Below are 19,102 nucleotides of genomic sequence, written 5' to 3'. Positions count from 1 at the left end.
AACTTGCTAATAGTTGTCTATGAAAAATGAACAAATGGTTTTGACATTAAAAAAAGATTCGGTTCATATTTGCGATCTTGTTATTACAAAGAGTGCAAACATTCTTATCTATAATAATAAGCTAATAGCTCTTACGAAATTTTAACATAAGAAAGTGTTCAATAAAACTACTTACAGTCTCTATAAAGGAAAAGACTCTCTGTTCTTGGGGACGATTTTTTCAACTTTAACCACTGTTTAGCACTTAATAATAAGGTGTATTGACACTAGTTCAGTAATTTAAATTGTGTTTTTTCTTTTCAAAGTTCGCATAAGGCAGGTAATGTCAAGAAATTAAATAGCCTCGGCCCTCGAAATTTACGGGATGGTGAAGTCTTCGATCATAAGTTCCAGCAATATTTTTTTGAATTCTTCTATCGACGTCCTTTACATTCAGGTACCAATGGAGCTCCTCATTACAGTTAGTGATAAGTTATTAATCTCATGTGACAACGGTTTTTAAAAGATAAGCTTTAACAAAATACATACCTTTGAGCTATTTTATTTCTATTATATATCTACCATATCCTATTTTATATCTACCATAAGATTCCTACTATAATCTTAAGCCGTTTTTATTTGCTGCAGTAATTGGCAACACCAAGTTGTTTCTTTCATTTCCTCGATCGACAACGAGCGAAGCGAAGGCGTTCGTTCGATCGCTTGGTCAGGTTCACGTCATCTTTTTATCTTCCAATGTCTGATTTTTGTATCCCACATGCTTAGGGGTAACCGAAACAAGAAAAAATCAAAGAATCCTAGAACGAGAAGAAAAGTGCGAGTGAGATTGGCCGTATTAAATGTAAACTAGAAAGTGTGTGAATTGAGTTGAAGTGTTCGAAGTCCGGTTCTATCTGGTAAAAGTCGGTTCAAGAGTTCGACACCCTTTCTTTATTTTAACTTTAGTGGTGTTTTAAATACTTTTTGTCCTTTATTCGGCAATATTTTAGTGTTAATAGTAATTACATAAACGTCAAAGATGTCTGAAGAATCGTCTGCTGACCGTAACGTAGAAATATGGAAGATCAAAAAGCTGATCAAGAGCTTGGAAATGGCTAGAGGGTGAGTTTTTTTACTTTACAATGTCATGTTATATTCCTTTACAACCTCATATTCCTGCAACGTGTTCATCTTTATAATACCCGCGTAGAGTTTGATGTTACGATTGGCCAAAAATGCCAACTAGGCTGCGTCATTCTTTACATGCGCGTGGTATATGCGCAAAATAACCTCGAAGTCACGCAGTGCATGAAAATATACGCAAAATTCATTGACCTAACAACTTTTACCACTTGCATTATTCAAGTTCGAGTAGTCGGTCCAAAATCAAACATAGACGTCACGGAAAAATCGTCTCTAAACACGTCACAGTGCTCGTGTTTCAATTTCAATGGATTCTTGTCTGCATTATTAATGAGATCATAAATAAAAAAATTCTATACATAAATTTCATTAGTTTAATGGCGATGTAATCGTCTAAATTATAGTAGATATGGTAGAGATTTTCTCACCAAGATGTCTGAAATACTAAAGGATATGTTTGTTATTACACTTTCTTGTTTTTATTTTACTTATGACTAATTATTCATATTTCTGAATGTGCAGTACTTATATACCTCCCTATTACTTATAAAAGGAATAAATTGTTTAATATATAACATTACCCCACAACATAAGCATTATTTATGAGAGATCAGTTCTTTAGTTATCCTTATGACAGCTAATGATAAATATTTGAGATTATTGAATTGTTATACTATTAATTTAGAATGATTAGTGCAGTTCTATCAATAATTTATGTATTTGGGAAGAATTATGAGCCAAAATTGACAAATTACCTTACATACTGAATCAATTTGAATAATAATGAAATATATAATCAATAATTATTCAAAAAGTAAAACATAATAATGGCATTAAAAAGTTTTATAGTAGAAGTTTATTCAATTACATAAATGTAATAATTAAGAACATAATTGGATCCTATCCATCTATGTTCTAATAGTTACCTAATGTGTAAACATTATCTATTCTTGATATTGTGTACATAAGTTATGTAAGTTTGTGTATTAGGCTATAAGATAGATATTCTCTTTATAATCTTGCGATAATTTGCCATGGCCTCGAAAATAACTGAAAATGATTACTACAATAAAGAATTAACCTTCAGCAACACATTAGCATATTAATGTAAAGGTTTGTTAGTTTCTACTGAAATTTAATCAAATGAAAACATCAAGTTATTGGATTGTCATAGATAATGGAAATATATGGTGTTTAAGAGATCAATAATTTTTATTTATGAAATTTATCAAAAAATAATCTACCATGTTAAGTGAAACCCAACTTCAAGTATGTGATGCCAACATTTACATATCTACGCTAACAATATATGCTACAAATATGTTGTTTCTCTACTTATGACACTAAGTATAGGTTTATAATATAAGGAAACTACTTAAGTATAATAACATCGAACAGCTAATAAGTATATGTGTTTGCTATCTATTGCTGGGTATTAACTATTAAATAGGTAGTAAATTAGTTATTTTTATTAGAAATATAATATAAAAAAAGGGTGCGTGTACTTATGTATTTATTATTATTCCCTTACATTAAGTGTAACGTAAATTGTATTATTATTCGAATGTTTTTTTTAAATTATGTCTAATGCCGTAGCATCTTCCGTGGGCAACATCAAATTTCACTCTCATCAATTTTTCATAATGCGCCTATAGAAGTATAACTTCAAAAAGATTAGGTTGTGTAAAATGCAATAGAAAACATTGCCGAGTTTCATTTGATTGCAATTGAATTATAGATTTTCAAGTCTCTTTATTCAACTATCACAATCACAGACAACATACCCTTGCTTTATCTGTTGTTTTACCTTCTCACCTTTGGGAAAGCCATTTTTTATATTTTTTTTTTTTGGTAGTAATATGAAATTGTTGGGAAGTAAAATTAATCTGTAATTGACCAAAGAAGTTTGAATGATAACTAAGTTAGTGTAGTGCAATCTACCGAATAATAATACGTTAAATTGTAAGCAGTACGCTGATGTTCACAATCTTTCGACAGTTTATAATCTCGCGAGATAGATTACAATCTAACGGTTTTTACAATTTTACGTTAACATCTTCACTAAGACATCATGGAATATTACGATCTAGCCTAACTTAAGACTAATTTTAAAATAAAGTAATTTAAGTCTGACCTAATTTATTAAAAATGATATTTAACATAAGAAAGTGTCCAATAACACTACTTACAGTCTCTATTAAAGGGAAGACACTTTGTTCTTGTGTTCTATTTTTTCACCCACTGTTAACACTTAATACTAACATGCACTAACACTAATTCACTAGTTCAAACGGTTTTGTCCTTTTCAATCTTCTCACTAGGCCCGTGGTGTCAATGAGTTGAATAGTCTCGGGAAAGAATGCATATACTTTCAGTAATTTTTTTCATAAAATAACCCATCTACATCTTAATACAAACAGATATCATACCTACCTTTATACATACCGTTATCTTTTGTTCATACCCTTATAAGCACAATTGTTTTCAGAAATGGTACATCAATGATATCTCTTATAATACCACCAAAGGATCAGATCTCCCGGGTATCAAAGATGTTGGCTGATGAATTTGGTACAGCGTCTAACATCAAATCCCGTGTCAATCGGCTCTCTGTACTCGGAGCTATCACCTCTGTACAGCATCGTCTGAAGCTATATACAAAAGGTAATTCATATTATATCAATGTCAATTAATCAGTCTTTTTTAACTTAAAAAACTCATGAAACAGGCAAGATCCTGGAGACACAACTCTAAAATGAAAAAATTCTGCTTCAATTGTCCTCTAATTAGTCTATTATCCTCATGAGACAAACATATTTCTGTTTTCGGCTAGTTGTACTATGCTAATAGTATAAAGAGAAAAACCTTTTTAGTAACTCAATAACTACTGGTTTGATTACAAAAATTACTTCACACATATAATGTTACGTTATCCTCAAGTAGACAAAATATATGAGTCCAACATTCAAAGCAGGGACAGCTTTCTTTAAATATAATATGGCATTATTACTTAATTAACTACCTGATATTTCTTTTGGAAGTGCCATAAATCGATTGATTTGATCGAATCGATTGAATATTTGGAGATTATTGACCCCCCCCCATGTAACTAGCCGTAACGTTTTTCAGTACCCAAGTACAGTACTGTACCCAAGTATAGTAAAACGTTTCGTGACCACCTAGTGACTCTTTAGTTACTATTATGTGGTGTAAGTTGAAAAAAATATTAACAATAACGCGTAATTTAATCCCCGCCCCGCATCGTAACGTTTCTCAAAAGGACGCCCCCTCCCCTCCCAAAATACGTTACGTAATACTTGAACGCTCCTTAACTAGACTAAATTTAGTTATTTATCGTTTTAATTAACCCATTTTCAGTACCACCAAACGGCCTGGTTATATACTGTGGTACAATCGTGACAGAAGAAGGCAAAGAAAAGAAAGTGAACATTGATTTTGAACCTTTTAAACCAATTAATACATCTCTATATTTGTGTGACAATAAGTTTCATACTGAAGCATTAACAGCACTACTCGCTGATGATAATAAATTTGGTTTTATCGTAATGGATGGTAACGGAGCCTTGTTTGGAACACTTCAAGGAAATACAAGAGAGGTGAGTTTTTTACACTTTTATTACTAAATCTTTGTGTATAGAGGACATATAAAGTGAGATTCAGTGTAAAGATAAATATTTTTAAACTCCGCTTTTAATCATGTGTTATGTAAATAAATATGATTACTTTAAATTCCCTTTTATAATACAACATTGGCAGCTGATGGTCTCTTATTGTCAATAATAATAATATACAGTGTAAACTCTTTATAACTTCAAAAGAGATAATAATTTGGTTTAACACAAATACAATACATTCACTCTTTATAACGCCACCATTAAAACTGTCCGGCTATTGAGGTAACACCACTATGTGGAACCAGCTGCCCACTGAAGCATTTCCGAACCAATTAGACTTAGGGTCCTTCAAGAAAAGAGTGTACCAATTCTTGCAAGGCCGCGACGCACTCGCGAGCCCTCTGGCATTGAGAGTGTCCATGGGCGGCGGTATCACTTAACATCAGATGGGCCTCCTGCCCGTTTGCCCCCTATTCTATAAAAAAAAAAAACATTTTTTCCCCAAGTTACATATATAAAATTTAGCTTTTATACTCGAAAGTATAATTATAATTTATTAAAGTTTAGGGGTGTCTGGCAGGGGGTAGCAACTGTCATAAGTGGGCAATGGATGACGAGGTTTCTAAAGTTATCTCTAATATAATATAAAAAAATTGAGCTTTATACTTTAACGAATTTAAGGTACTATTTTATACACCTTTACTACCTGTTACCTACCCAAGTCACCACTACCCAAACTCTATAGTCCCTGGTCGTTCTTACCTGTATAGGGGGTCGCGCACAGAAGAACTTTCAGCTTTTATTAAATAACGAAGGTCTGGCCGTCGGGGGATCTCAGGCAATTATAATTAAAGTCTTACAAGTGTCTGTAAATAACTGTCTTATAAACATTTATGAATTTAATTGATAGCGTATTTTAATTTCTCAATACAAAGAGGTGGTATAGAGAAAGCGATGTTTCTTTTCATTGGTCAGCTCTCGTCCAATACGAGTTGACCAGCACATGATGCGTCATATAACGTCCGTTTCTCTAATTATACGCACTGTTTCGCCTCTCGTCTGACAAACCGATTTAACTGAAAATTGTATAACGTCATTGTACCATTTTCTTAATTAAATAAACCAAATATGTCATTACGATAAAGTACAATATCAATTAATAAGTATTAATAGTAAAGCAATCTTTATAATTGTGGAGAGTCTCCGAGTTCGTAGTTTCGTACCTGGGCTGCGTACCTATGGGCTTTCTATGCCCGTATGGTGAAGGAAAACGTAAGGAAACTGACATACCTCCATAAAGTTGGCGTGTTGGCACAAAACGCTGATCATCCACTTGTCTATTTAGAAACATACAGAAACCTGAGGCCCAGACCTCAAACATTGTTTATTTATGATTGTGGTGTGATAATCTAAAACCCTATAAAATAACTAGGATACTTTATATTGCCTTATTTATTATTGAAATATAATTTGTTCCAGGTGCTACACAAATTCACAGTAGATTTACCGAAGAAGCACGGTCGTGGTGGTCAGTCAGCGTTGCGTTTCGCGCGTCTTCGTATGGAAAAGAGACACAACTATGTCCGGAAAGTGGCTGAAGTGGCCACACAGTTATTTATCAGTCAAGATAAGCCGAATGTGGCCGGTTTGATCCTTGCCGGTTCTGCTGACTTCAAGACTGAGCTGTCGCAGTCTGATATGTTTGACCCGGTAAGTTTTTTAATGTTAAACAAATAGTTTGACCCAGCAAGTTAATGTTAGACAATTGCTTTGACCCAGCAAACTAATTAAGACATACTTTGACCCGACAAGGTAATTTTAGACAAATACTTTGACTAAGCAAAATGTTAGACAAATACTTTGACCTAACAAGTTAGTGTTAGACATATACTTTGACCCAACAAGATCAATGTAAGACAAATTCTTTGCCTCTGCAAACTAATGATAGACAAATGTTTTGACCCAACAAAGTAATGTTAGAGAAATACTTTGACCTACAAAACTAATGCTAGAAAAATGATTTGACCCAACAAGTTAATGTTAGACATATACTTTGACCCAACAAGATCAATGTAAGACAAATACTTTGCCTCTGCAAACTAATGATAGACAAATGCTTTGACCCAATAAACTAATGTTTGAGAAATACTTTGACCTAGCAAACTAATGCTAGAAAAATACTTTGACCCAGCAAACTTATGTTAGACAAATACTTTGACCCAACAAACTAATGTAAGACAAATACTTTGACCCTGTTAATTACTGTTAGACTTTTGTTCCATGGGTCTAATAGAATGAGTCTTAACCAAATACTTCACTTATTGAGTCACGAATGTTTCATTCTAGTTATACTCGACTATTTTTAACTTATTTTTTAGTTAAGTGTATGTCAATTTGAAACTGCAAGTATTTACTTAATTCACCTGTGTTTCTAGATTTCAATCCTAAAAAATACTCGCTCATTACGAAAAATATCTGTTAGACCCTGTTATTAATAATATGAATTGGAAAATGTATCACATTCCTAGGTGCTCCCATCAATTGCAATGGTTGAAAAAAATTAATACAATTTTAAAACCAAATTCTGTCAATAACATTAAATTATAATGTATATAAGCATGCAGTTAACATTACAATATTCGCGTACAATTAATAATGGTTGTCTGTGTGCAGATACGACGTACGCACACATACAAGCCGAAATTGGTACCTCTGTATGAAGATGACCTCCTGGTATCTTTATCTTTTGGTACGGCTGATTTGATTCAGCTGTCACAGTCTGATATATTTGACCCTGTGAGTATCAGCTCGTGTTTATTAGCGCCTGGTACATTTTTATTAATCACTGAGTAAATAACATCCTATTAATTAAACAAAACTGCATGTTTAGGCGATATTAATTAATATAAACAGGTAAAGAAATACATATATATATATCTAATATATAAAATTCTCGTGTCACAATGTTAGTTACCATACTCCTCCGAAACGGCTCGACGGATTCTTATGAATTTTTTTATGGATATTTAGTCAATCTGCGAATTCGGACAACATCTGTTTTTCATCCCTCTAAATATTAAGGGTGGTCCCCTAAATTTTTGTTTTTATTTATTAGACAAAACTTTTTGTATTTATTTTTTTATGATACAGCTTTAAAAAATACATGCAACCCCTAACTTTCACCCCTATTTTTCTATTATAAATGATATACATACGACGTTTGCCCGGCTAGATTTTATCTGAGCTAATTAGAAACATTGGAGAACATACAGTATGGATATATTTGCTCATGTTTATTAGCGCCTGGTACTTTTTTTACTCATTTTTTGAGTCAAAAATCACAAAACTAGGTTTAGTTTAGCTTTTTCTGTGGAGATTTTTTATTAATTAATTTAAAATACATTATTTAAAAAATAAATAAATCTAAAGACAAATTCTAGGTACAACTTAAATAAATAAATTCAAAAATGCACTTTCTAGGGATGTGATCACATAAATCAGACTAAAACATGTATTACTGAATTATATCTACTATCTTCTTTACGAATATAAAAGCTTTCTATGCCTAGTGATTAACACGTTTCGAACCACGTTTGATTCTTGAAGAATCTGTCCAAAGAAACTCCTAGACTAAGGGTATGTTTCACAATGTATGGATAAGTACCAAATAGCTATGCAACACATAATTATTTGGAAGATAAATTGTGCTATTTGACACTTCATGGGACTCATAACTTATGAGGAACTTTATGTGACAAATAGCGCTATCTGACAGTCGTGAAACGCAACAATAGTGTTTCTCCTACCAATAGCGTTCAAGTATTACGTATCGCAATTTTTGGAGATTATTGCCCCCCCCCCCCATGTAACTCTTCGTAACGTTTTTCAGTACCCAAGTATAGTAAAACGTTTCGTGACCACCTAGTGACTCTTTAGTTACTATTAAGTGGTGTAAGTCGAAAAACATATTAACAATAACGCGTAATTCAATCCCCGCCCCGCATCGTAACGTTTTACAAAAGGACACCCTCCCCCCTCCCAAAATACGTCACGTGATACTTGAACGCTCCCTAAGTAATAAATAGCTAATTTGGAACTTATGTAGAACTTATCCGTGCATTGTGAAACAGACCCTTAATGATAAAAATGCAATTATTGATATATTATGTTTGTGTTTCAGCGTCTACAATCGAAAATCATCAAGCTAGTCGACGTGTCGTACGGTGGCGAGAACGGATTTAACCAAGCGATCGAATTGGCCGCCGAGTCACTGCAAAACGTTAAATTTATACAAGAAAAGAAATTAATCGGACGGTACTTCGATGAAATTTCTCAAGTGAGTAACAAACTTTTTTTTTAAATTCTAATTTTAAGAAAAAAAATATATCTTTAATACTAATTTAAAGAAAAAATCGGTTGTCTGTAAAGTCGGTTTACTGACGATAGTTGAATGTCACGAATCGCTCTCACTCAAGTAGGAGAGACAGATGTCGAACACTGAAGAGCGCGGAGTCCGATTGTGCCTCTCTGTCGCTTCGCGCTCTCGCTTGCACTTCAAGCCTTAAATGGAACGCCTCAGAGCGAGGTAACGCCGCATGAGTCATGTTTTTTCGTGCGTGCAGCCGGCTCCATCGAATTATAAGACGTTGTCACGTCAATAAATTACATTCACACAAGTGAGTATTTTTTAAATATGAGGGTAGGAGAAAATTTATGGTTATATGTAGTTTTCATGACAAATTATTTAAAAAAATATGGATTTATTATTAAAAAAAGTGCGTGCATACAAAGTACACATGTCTGAAGTGAAACTTCTTTGGCAAACTAATTTTTAAATCTTGTTCATATATATACAAATCTGAAACTTTAGATTTCCGAGACTTAGATGGAGGGAAAAAGCATGTTAGGAATTAAATGAATTTAATTGTCACTAAAATAATGTGTGGAAACAAATTATATATATTTTTTTTAAATTTATTTCTTAGATAATAATAACACGTAGCATTTTAATTTACAAATCATTTGAGATTTTTATTTTAAAAATAATCACAATCGCTCTCTCCCTTTTCTTTGTCAAAAACGCTGCACATTTTCGTGACGCTAATATTACTATTGCGTTTGCGAAAATATACCGTAAAAAAAATCGTGAAGCCAGAAATAATATATATGTATATTGTATATATGCATTTGAATATTGAGAATTATTCTTGTCTTTGATTAACATAACTCATTTAAATAAAACACTATTTTGACCGGATTGAAGTTATGTATTATTATAAATTTACAATTATTTAACATAATTTTAAATTTATCCGACGTTTCGCGTGCTTTACAGCGTGCGTGGTCACGGTGACAGAAGACAAAAGATGTTGAATGTCAAAAAGTATCACAGCTGCAGAGAAAGTTGCATTATCTGTATTTATTTCCCCGGAGTTGGTATCGACTAAAAGATGGAGGGTTTTATAATAATACATAACTTCAATCCGGTCAAAATAGTGTTTTATTGAGAATTATTTCCAAAGATACTAAAACGGGACTAAAATTATTTCAGGATACTGGAAAGTACTGTTTCGGAGTTGATGATACGCTTCGCGCTTTGGAACTGGGTGCGGTCGAGACGCTCATTTGTTGGGAGAATCTTGATATTCAAAGGTATTTTTTTATATTATTTTCGTGTTTTTATTTTAGCAGTGATGCCTTCATAGTTCGACTTTTATCCCTCGGTGGGTTGGTCCAAAGCCCAGTGAACTTTCTATTTTGGCATTTAACACTCGTAGGGTAAAAACTGGCATACCTTTGACCCAAAAATATATATTTCAGGGTCTGAAATTCAGGCACAGAAGGCGGATCGACTATTTAAAAAAAATCAATCAAATACAGAAATTGTAAAATATATAAATCTAATATATAAAATTCTCGTGTCGCAGTGTTTGTGGTTAAACTCCTCCGAAACCGCTTGACCGATTCTCATGCAATTTTGTGTGCATATTGGGTATGTCTGAGAATCGGACTACATCTATTTTTCATCCCCCTTAATGTTAAGGGTAGTCCACCCCTAATTTTTTTTTTAATTTTTAGATTTATTTTTATTTTTTTTATGACATTCGTTCAGTGACAGTCGTTCTTCTTAGCTTTCTTAAAACAGTAAAGATTTCATCTTTAATAAAAAAAAATATCTAATCTGAGCTGGGAGTCAATTTTCAAAACTGACATATGTCATGTGATTGTCAGCTGTCATAGAGAACAATTGGTGTGGTATGAAGAAGGTTTACATTTGTTTTTATATGTTTAATTTAAATTTTCAGATATGTGCTAAAATCCCACGCGACCAATCAAGAAACAATTCTTCATTTAACACCGGAACAAGAGAAGGACAAGTCGCACTTCACTGATAAAGAGGTAAACTAAAACTAAAGCTTAGGTTTCCTAGAAAAGCGGTGCCGTTAACTAACGGCCATTGATGCACACTCAACGTCTAAAAAACCTCAAAAAATGAGCGCAACATTCTAAATTGTGCGCTCATTTCAAATAGTCTCGCGTCTAATAAGTGGAGTCGATGTTATTTATTTGTGTTTTTTTTTATAAATAAATTTATGTACTTTTGAACTTTTTTGTGTGTTTTGACAAATATATTTACGCTATATAAAGTGTAGGTCAGGAGGTAGCCAATTAAACATTTTTTTTAATGTAAAGAAAAAACTTTTTAACCGGATTAAAGTTATGTATTATTATAAATTTACAACTATTTAACATCCAACACCTTTTGTCTTCAGTCACCGTGACCACGCACGCTGTAAAGCACCCGAAAAGTCGGATAAATTTAAAATTATGTTAAATTCTGTTTTCACTGTGTTGTAATAACAACTTTAAACAATTCGCGTAAGGTTGATTTTGCAATAATATATGTTTGTAACTTATAGAAAGAGACAGAAATAGTGTTTCGGGACACTTTCGAGCGTTACTTTTATTCGAGACTGTGCATCTTGGGGTTTTTGTATATCAATACTAACGGCCGTCATTTTACGGTTGTTAATAACGTCCGTCTTTACTTTGTAACATAATGCAAAAAAGCAATCATTTTCGCTCGTCCAAGTCACGTTTCCACTCATTGTATTAATTAAATATGGGCGACATTTTACGATGCGCGCGCACCGTGACACAAATTTAACAGAATGAAGTTGCCCACGGAAGATGCTACGGCATTGGACATAATTTAAAAACAACATTCGAATAATAGAATTTATGTTACACTTAATCTAAGAGAATAGAAATAAATATTTATTTATTTAATTTTTCAAATGTAAACTAAACTTTATTGACTATAATGACTCCTTTTCCAGTCTTTGATTATTTAATTGTAATTAATTATTTGCATGTAATCAAAAACTATTTTTAATAATGCCAAAGAAGTATAACTTCTTACGCGCGTACATAAGGACACGCACCCATTTTTTTCTTGATGGCACAAGATTTGTTAATGGTCTACTGGAGACATAACTAAATAACTATATAAAAGGTGAACTTTTATCAGTTACAGCGAGTGCTTGTAAGCTAAGCTTTCTATAATCAATCCCTATCCAATTTATTATATTAGAGATTGATATTTCAGTCCATTTCTCATAAAATGTTTTTCCATAACTGATAGATCGTTTTTGTAAAATTTTTGAATTCGACAGATCTAATTTTGTAATTTATCAGTCTAAATTTGGGAAAATCTGGGTTGGAAATAATTTTTGATAAAGATTTTTATAATTTTACTAGCAGACCGGCCAAGCGTTGCTGTGGCTAAGGTTTTAGTTATATTACATAGTAGTAACCTATTCAAAGGAAACGGTAGGAGAACACCAGTCATGGGGACCACCATGCTTTTTTGGTGGTTATGCCATTAAATTGTAGCTTATGTGAAACGTTGGTACTTTCAACACAGTGCCATCTGTTAGAATTGTGACTATCAAATAATAAACAAATATTTTTCAATAAAATAATAATGCGGGTATAAATTGAGATGTAAGCTACCCTATCTTTTAAGTTAGATCAAACTGCACACGGTGTGCAAATTTGATTGATATCGGTTCGGTAGTTTAGGAGTCCATTGCGGACAAACAACGTGACACGTAATTTATATATATTAAGATGAAAGTACGTTAATAATTTATTAATTTATGTTTTTAGTGCTTAATGTTATTCAATTATTTCAGAGCGGAGTCGAACTGGAATTGGTGGAATGTCAGCCCTTGCTCGAGTGGTTGGCGAACAACTACAAGTCTTTTGGAGCTACACTTGAGATTATCACCGACAAGAGTCAAGAGGGGAGTCAGTTTGTACGCGGTTTTGGTGGAATTGGCGGTAAGTAACTTATAAGCTTATAAGTACCTCTCAACTAAACAGCTATATTAACATAGTATAAGATCCCGATATACAACGACCTTCACCGAGATGCTTATTTAATGAAACGTATTTTATATTTAATTTAATATGTCAATAAATATAATCCATATGGGTTGCCTAGCAAATTTCAGTCCAGAGTATGTTTAATTAATATTTAAAAAAAAAAATATTTTTTTATAATTCGCATGTAGTAAATTTTTAAAAATTGTTTCAATCAATATTTTTAATCAGGGTAGTATTATATATGTATCACTATAACCTTCTTTTATACTAAAGATGTATATATACTTTAGTGTCACATAAAAAATATACACATAAATAATTAATTGATTAAAAACAACCTAACGTTTGCATATTCTATGGGCTTCATACTTTCGATTGGTATAGAATTTATCTAATAATCATACCGGTGAAATGTTGAAAATTTTTTTTTTTTTAAATATTAATTAAACATACTCTGGACTGAAATTTGCTAGGCAACCCATATGGATTATATTTATTGACATATTAAATTAAATATAAAATACGTTTCATTAAATAAGCATCTCGGTGAAGGTCGTTGAATATCGGGATCTTAGACCAACATCTCTAACACCGCGGTAAAAAATTATGCGGTTAAGTTGTGCGGGTTTTCCCGCATTGGTTTTTAATACTGTATATAAGCTCCTTATGTGCTCTTGTTTTTTTAATATTAATAACGGCTATGTGTTTGTCCCAATAAGCTGTTTTTAACTCGAGGGTAAAACCCGCAGCTTTATAACAAGACTAGTTTCGTGGCCTCTAATTATTTCCAAACGCTGCACTTCTATGAGATCTTATAATATGAAGAATTAAATAATATTTATTTACACAAATCATATTGGAGCCCATATGGTTGAGAAGGTCATTGACCTCTGGGTCATTAACCTTTTATTAGTAAGCTCTTGGGTACTTATGGTAGCCTGGTACTTTGCTAAGCTAATATGAAAAACTTTGTTTTCTATGTAATTGTTTATTTATTATTTTATTATATAATAATAGTGAAAAATTATTATAGAAAACATTTTTTTTTAAATTGCTCTATTTAGGCTAAGGTTTTTTGTCTGCTAATTAGGATCGATTCAAGGATGTACCTAGTACTAGTATACACCTAAAATACTTATAATTTCTTTATATTATTATTTTCAATTAAACATTCTAGATTATTCTACAGATCGAACAATTTGTTGACAGTTTGTCATAATCGTAGAATAATGACGGATCTGACAAATAGTAAACTTTACAGGGCAGCCATTTCAAAATAATATAATCATGTTAGTGTTTGTCATAACTATTTTAATTCATTATTATGAAAATTGGCATATAACAAAAGGGTTGGCTTTGAAACAAAAAAAAAAACATTAAATGACACTAGAAATTTCTAGAAAAATCACATGTTTCTATCTAATCCGTCATTTTACCGACTGATTAATTTGAAATTTAAAACATGTTTTTTTCTGGGCTCGCGAGTGCGTTGCCGGACTTTTAAGCGTACCAATTCTTAAAAGGCCGGTAACGCACTCGCGAGCCCTCTGGCATTGAGAGTGTCCATGGGCTATATCACTTAACATCAAGTGAGCCTCCTGCCCGTTTGCCCCCCGTTCTATTAAAAAAAAAATGTAGAATCCAAATATGATAAAAAGTGTTTTTTTTTAATCCGACATTGTTCTATGATCATGATGAATTGTATCTTTCATAGATTAAAAGGGAAAATGGTATTAAAAATTAGAAAATAAACCAGGTCAATATAAGAAGAAGGTGGTCTTGTTATTATACTAAGTAACAAGATTTTGTGAAATTATTTATAAGGAATTTTTGATTATCTCGGGGAAGATCCCAACAAAACCCGGCTTTGTCATTCTCCAAGTAGAGTTCCAAGGATATTAAATGTTGTTGGTATTTTGGGTGTATTAGATGCCTCCATGAATCGATTTTAAATTAATAATTATTTTTCCCTTATGCTGCCGTTGGACAGGTATTTTGCGTTACAAGGTAGACTTTCAGTCGCTGCAACTCGACGAACCATTGGATGACGTGGACCTTGACGATTATTAGATTTAGTTTATACGGACAGGGAAATGATGGTTGAAAAGTTTTGATTTTCCAAAAAAAATTAGGTTTTCCTAAAAAAAAAATTTTTTTTGGGAGAGTTCAAGTGTTACGTAACGAATTTTGGGGGGGGGGGGGCTCTGTAAAACGATGAACGATGCGGGGCGGGGATTGTATTACGCGTGATTGTTAATATTATTTTCGACTTTACAGTACTTTACACCACATAATTGGGTGGTCAAACGTTTTACTATTGGGTACGTTAAAACGTTACGGCGCGTTACATGGGGGGGGGGGGGGGATAATCTCCAAAAATTGAGTGACGTAATACTTGAACGCTCCCTTACCTATTAATAATACTTTCGTTTTAAATAACAAATACTTTTTTTTCTGTCCGTGTATAAAAATGCACCATTAGATTTTAAACGTAGTTCTAAGAAGGTTTTAATGACATTCATTATAATGGCGTTTCTGTGAGTAAAATTTAATTAATGTGTGATTTTGTTTAAATTGTATAAAAGATCACTGATTTTACTTAATCTGCATAGAATTATAGCTGTCTCATTCATAAATTATTCAATAGATTAAATTTATACCTAGAGGCCGGCAGACTGTTATAATTTAAATAATTTTCACTAATAAACCATTCTAAACTGTTTTAAATAGAACTGAACTCTACAATTACTACGTCAGTCGACTGACAGTTGTCAAATGTCAAGCTTAAACTGACGGATGTCAAATGTTAGTGTAAACTAAAAAAACTGTTCTGAAAAGAACTGAACTTTACAATTACTGCGTCAGATAACTGACAGAACCTAAATGTCATGCTTAAACTGACAGTTGTCAAAGTTTGACGATTAATTTTGATATTTTATTTTGTAATTTATAATAATGCCATACGGACTTGAATTTACGATTTTACGAACATAAGATTCTAAGTGTATTTATAACTAACACTTTATCGCCGTAAATAATGCTTCTATGAAACGAAATCCAAATCGCCAAGGTATTTTGACAACGTCTAATAAATTGATGAACGCCGGCTGCACACACGAAAAAGCAAGACTCATTGTACGCTCGCGCCACATCTATATATATCTCTCTTACTCTCTTCCACTCTTCTTTGTATCCATACAAATAGTGATAATTCAATTAAAATTAATAACTTTATTTATAATATATGTATGCAATCATTTCATCAATGTTTTGTTATGACGTAAACTATCGTTCGTAAACCAACTTTACATTAACCTCATCACATATCGAAGCAGTTTTTAAAGTTATGTCGATTAAACAACAATGTTTATAGCACCTGTATCTTAATTTAAAAAAATTAAATAACTCTCACCATAGTAGCGTATCAATAAATAAAACGTGTGGCACTCGGGGACTGCCGCGGTAAAGCTATTGCATAGCATTTTTTATCAACTTATGCAATTATAATTATTTATGCAGTATTTGTTTTTCTTTGATATTATTTCAATCTACCACTGTACCAGAGACAGACTAAAACGCCTATATAGTCTGTCTCACTCTAACGCGTACCGACTGCACTACGTCACCGATCTCGTCAGAGAGATGTGAATACGCAATATGCGTTCTGTCACACTCTAACGCGTATTTACCGCACCTATATTACGTCATCGTGTTAGGTTTTTTCGTTACGGAATTCTTGATTCGGTCGCCGCGCTCAAAGCCCGCGATAAAATTTATGCAATAGCTTAAAAATAAAACACACCACTATACTCTTTACTCGTCGAGCGAGCCGTAGCCGCGTATTTGAAGAAGTCTATTTAGTATGAGGGTGTGCAATTATATAATCAATTACCGTCTAAAATTCGTAATATTAGCGCGTTTAATCAATTCAAAAGGGCATTAAAGATATCAGAATGAGCCTAGACTAAAATTGGGACGGCTGATGGCGACCTGTATCTCGTTCGTGTATATTAACCCTTTCCTGCATTTTGGTACAAATATGATCCACACCGTTCTTTGATCAGTATTTCCTATTTGTGTAAATGAATCTTTGTTTTCTGCAAGTAGGATCATAAACAGTACCTATGCTTCCATACTAAATACTAACAACACCATCTCTGGGTGAATAGCTGCGCTAAAAATTAGTTGCAAGTTAGAAGGACATATTTCGACGGTGCCCCGCGTGAATGTGTTTTTCAAAATTAGTTTAAAAATAGTTATCATCGCAATTTCTATTAGTAAAAATACGTAACGTTGCTGAAATATTGCTAGTTATCTGGACAAGGTAAGGTTTTCTGTTTTTTTATGGTTTTACTCTGAGAAAATGTAATTTTTAAGTCTGGACTAAATCTGAGCCAACATGCAGAAATATTCCTTTTACTATTGGTTTATATTTGGTACATCATGCATTAACGTAATACTTGCGGACTGTGGTTTTTATTTCAATGTAAGGGAGTGGGTTCGATTCTCGCATGAAAAACATTTTTAATATATATAATATATAATTAAAGAGATAGAAAATTTATTTTTAACATCAATAAATGATTTAGGCTGAATGCAATTTATGTTAACAACAACCCATTCGGATGGAATACTAAGAGACCCAGTTGAAATACGCCCCAATGATAGTTACCAGTGTGGATATGGAACAGTTTGTTGGTATGATGATGCCTTATGATGTCCACTATTCAGCTGCCTTCAACCAGAGACTACTGGAGTTCGGTATTAGGACACCCTAAAGTGAATTCGTTTATGTCCTGTAATCGCTTTGAAGAAATTAAACGTTTCTTACATTTCAATGATAACTCAACCCAAATTCCCAAAGGTCAGGTTGGCTATGATCCTCTCCATAAACTCAGGCCATTTCTTGTCCAAGTTAGAGAACGACTATTGACTGTTCCGAAAGAGGAATATATGGCCGTCGACGAAAAGAAAATACGAACTAAAAGCAGGTCTACAATGAAGCAGTACCACCCAAAAAAGCCACATAAGTGGGGATACAAGAACTTTGTCTTGAGCGGCAGTTCTGATTTCAGTTACGACTTTGGACTATACACAGGTGCTCATGTTTCTGAAACGGTAGATGGCATTTTGCCGAACATCAGCACTTCAAGCAATGATGTCGTCCGGCTTGCAAGAATCATTTGACAATACATCACTGCCACTTTTCACTTTCTTTTAAGCTGCACTTCTTGGTTATTACAGGATCTAGATCAGATCACACAAATTTTATCACCGCATATTCTTATATTTTGAGATATGACGACAGTCATTGCTTGGCTTTTAAATAGACGCAGAAATTCTGAGACTGATGCATGGTTGCCCCTTAATTTCAAAGTAGCTGTGGCGGAAGCCCTCACTATGACCAATAAGCCCAGCACAGTCGCCCAACGCGGACGGCCATGCTCCAATCTTATCGAAAATACAATCCAAGAGAAGTCCAGAGGAGCTATTGCAATAGTGCCATACCAGGATGTTCGTCTTGACCAGCTGGACCACTTGCCTGTCAGGCAGCGCTGCAAAGTGCCTGAGTGCAATGGTAGATCCCACGTGCTATGCGGGAAATGTCAAGTCAACTTATGCTTGAATGAGAAGAGGAATTGTTTCCTGCTGTTTCATACTACTTAATACTTTTTTTTTGCAATTTCTGCTCATTGTGCCACATTTAAACCAAAGTGGAAAAACCTGTTTTTCTTACGTATTTTTTACTAAATTGTAATTTGATAAAATACGTGTCTTTTTATTTATTTTTTTACGTAACATATATTTTTTTGGCTTGAAAACAAAAAATCATGCAGTAAAGGGTTAAGTTTCTCATGTAAATAAAATACATTTTTTTAAGCTCACGTGTACACAAGATGGCGTCTTTGTTCCGAAAAAAAATTGTTTTTAGATTTATTTTCGTATTAATAATA

The 19,102-nt window shown here is 33.1% G+C and overlaps 1 protein-coding gene across 2 annotated transcripts in view; it reads left to right on the top strand.

Annotated features, from left to right (window-relative positions):
* Positions 1–647: 647 nt before the first annotated feature.
* The window catches only part of LOC125058607 (eukaryotic peptide chain release factor subunit 1), a 42,224-nt gene continuing 23,769 nt past the window's right edge, over positions 648–19,102 (top strand). For both annotated transcript variants that reach the window (XM_047662713.1, XM_047662712.1), the window contains exons 1-8: positions 648–1,101; positions 3,611–3,786; positions 4,501–4,739; positions 6,237–6,467; positions 8,938–9,093; positions 10,309–10,409; positions 11,063–11,156; positions 12,956–13,103. In XM_047662713.1, the coding sequence (XP_047518669.1) occupies positions 1,019–1,101; positions 3,611–3,786; positions 4,501–4,739; positions 6,237–6,467; positions 8,938–9,093; positions 10,309–10,409; positions 11,063–11,156; positions 12,956–13,103 (1,228 nt within the window). In that variant the 5' untranslated portion in view covers positions 648–1,018. The remainder of the gene's footprint in view (positions 1,102–3,610; positions 3,787–4,500; positions 4,740–6,236; positions 6,468–8,937; positions 9,094–10,308; positions 10,410–11,062; positions 11,157–12,955; positions 13,104–19,102) is intronic.

The sequence above is a fragment of the Pieris napi genome, chromosome 18, assembly GCF_905475465.1.
Source record: "Pieris napi chromosome 18, ilPieNapi1.2, whole genome shotgun sequence".
Classification (NCBI taxonomy): domain Eukaryota; kingdom Metazoa; phylum Arthropoda; class Insecta; order Lepidoptera; family Pieridae; genus Pieris; species Pieris napi.
The sequence above is the reverse complement of the archived record's forward strand: the minus strand, read 5'-3'. Positions and strand labels throughout refer to the sequence as shown.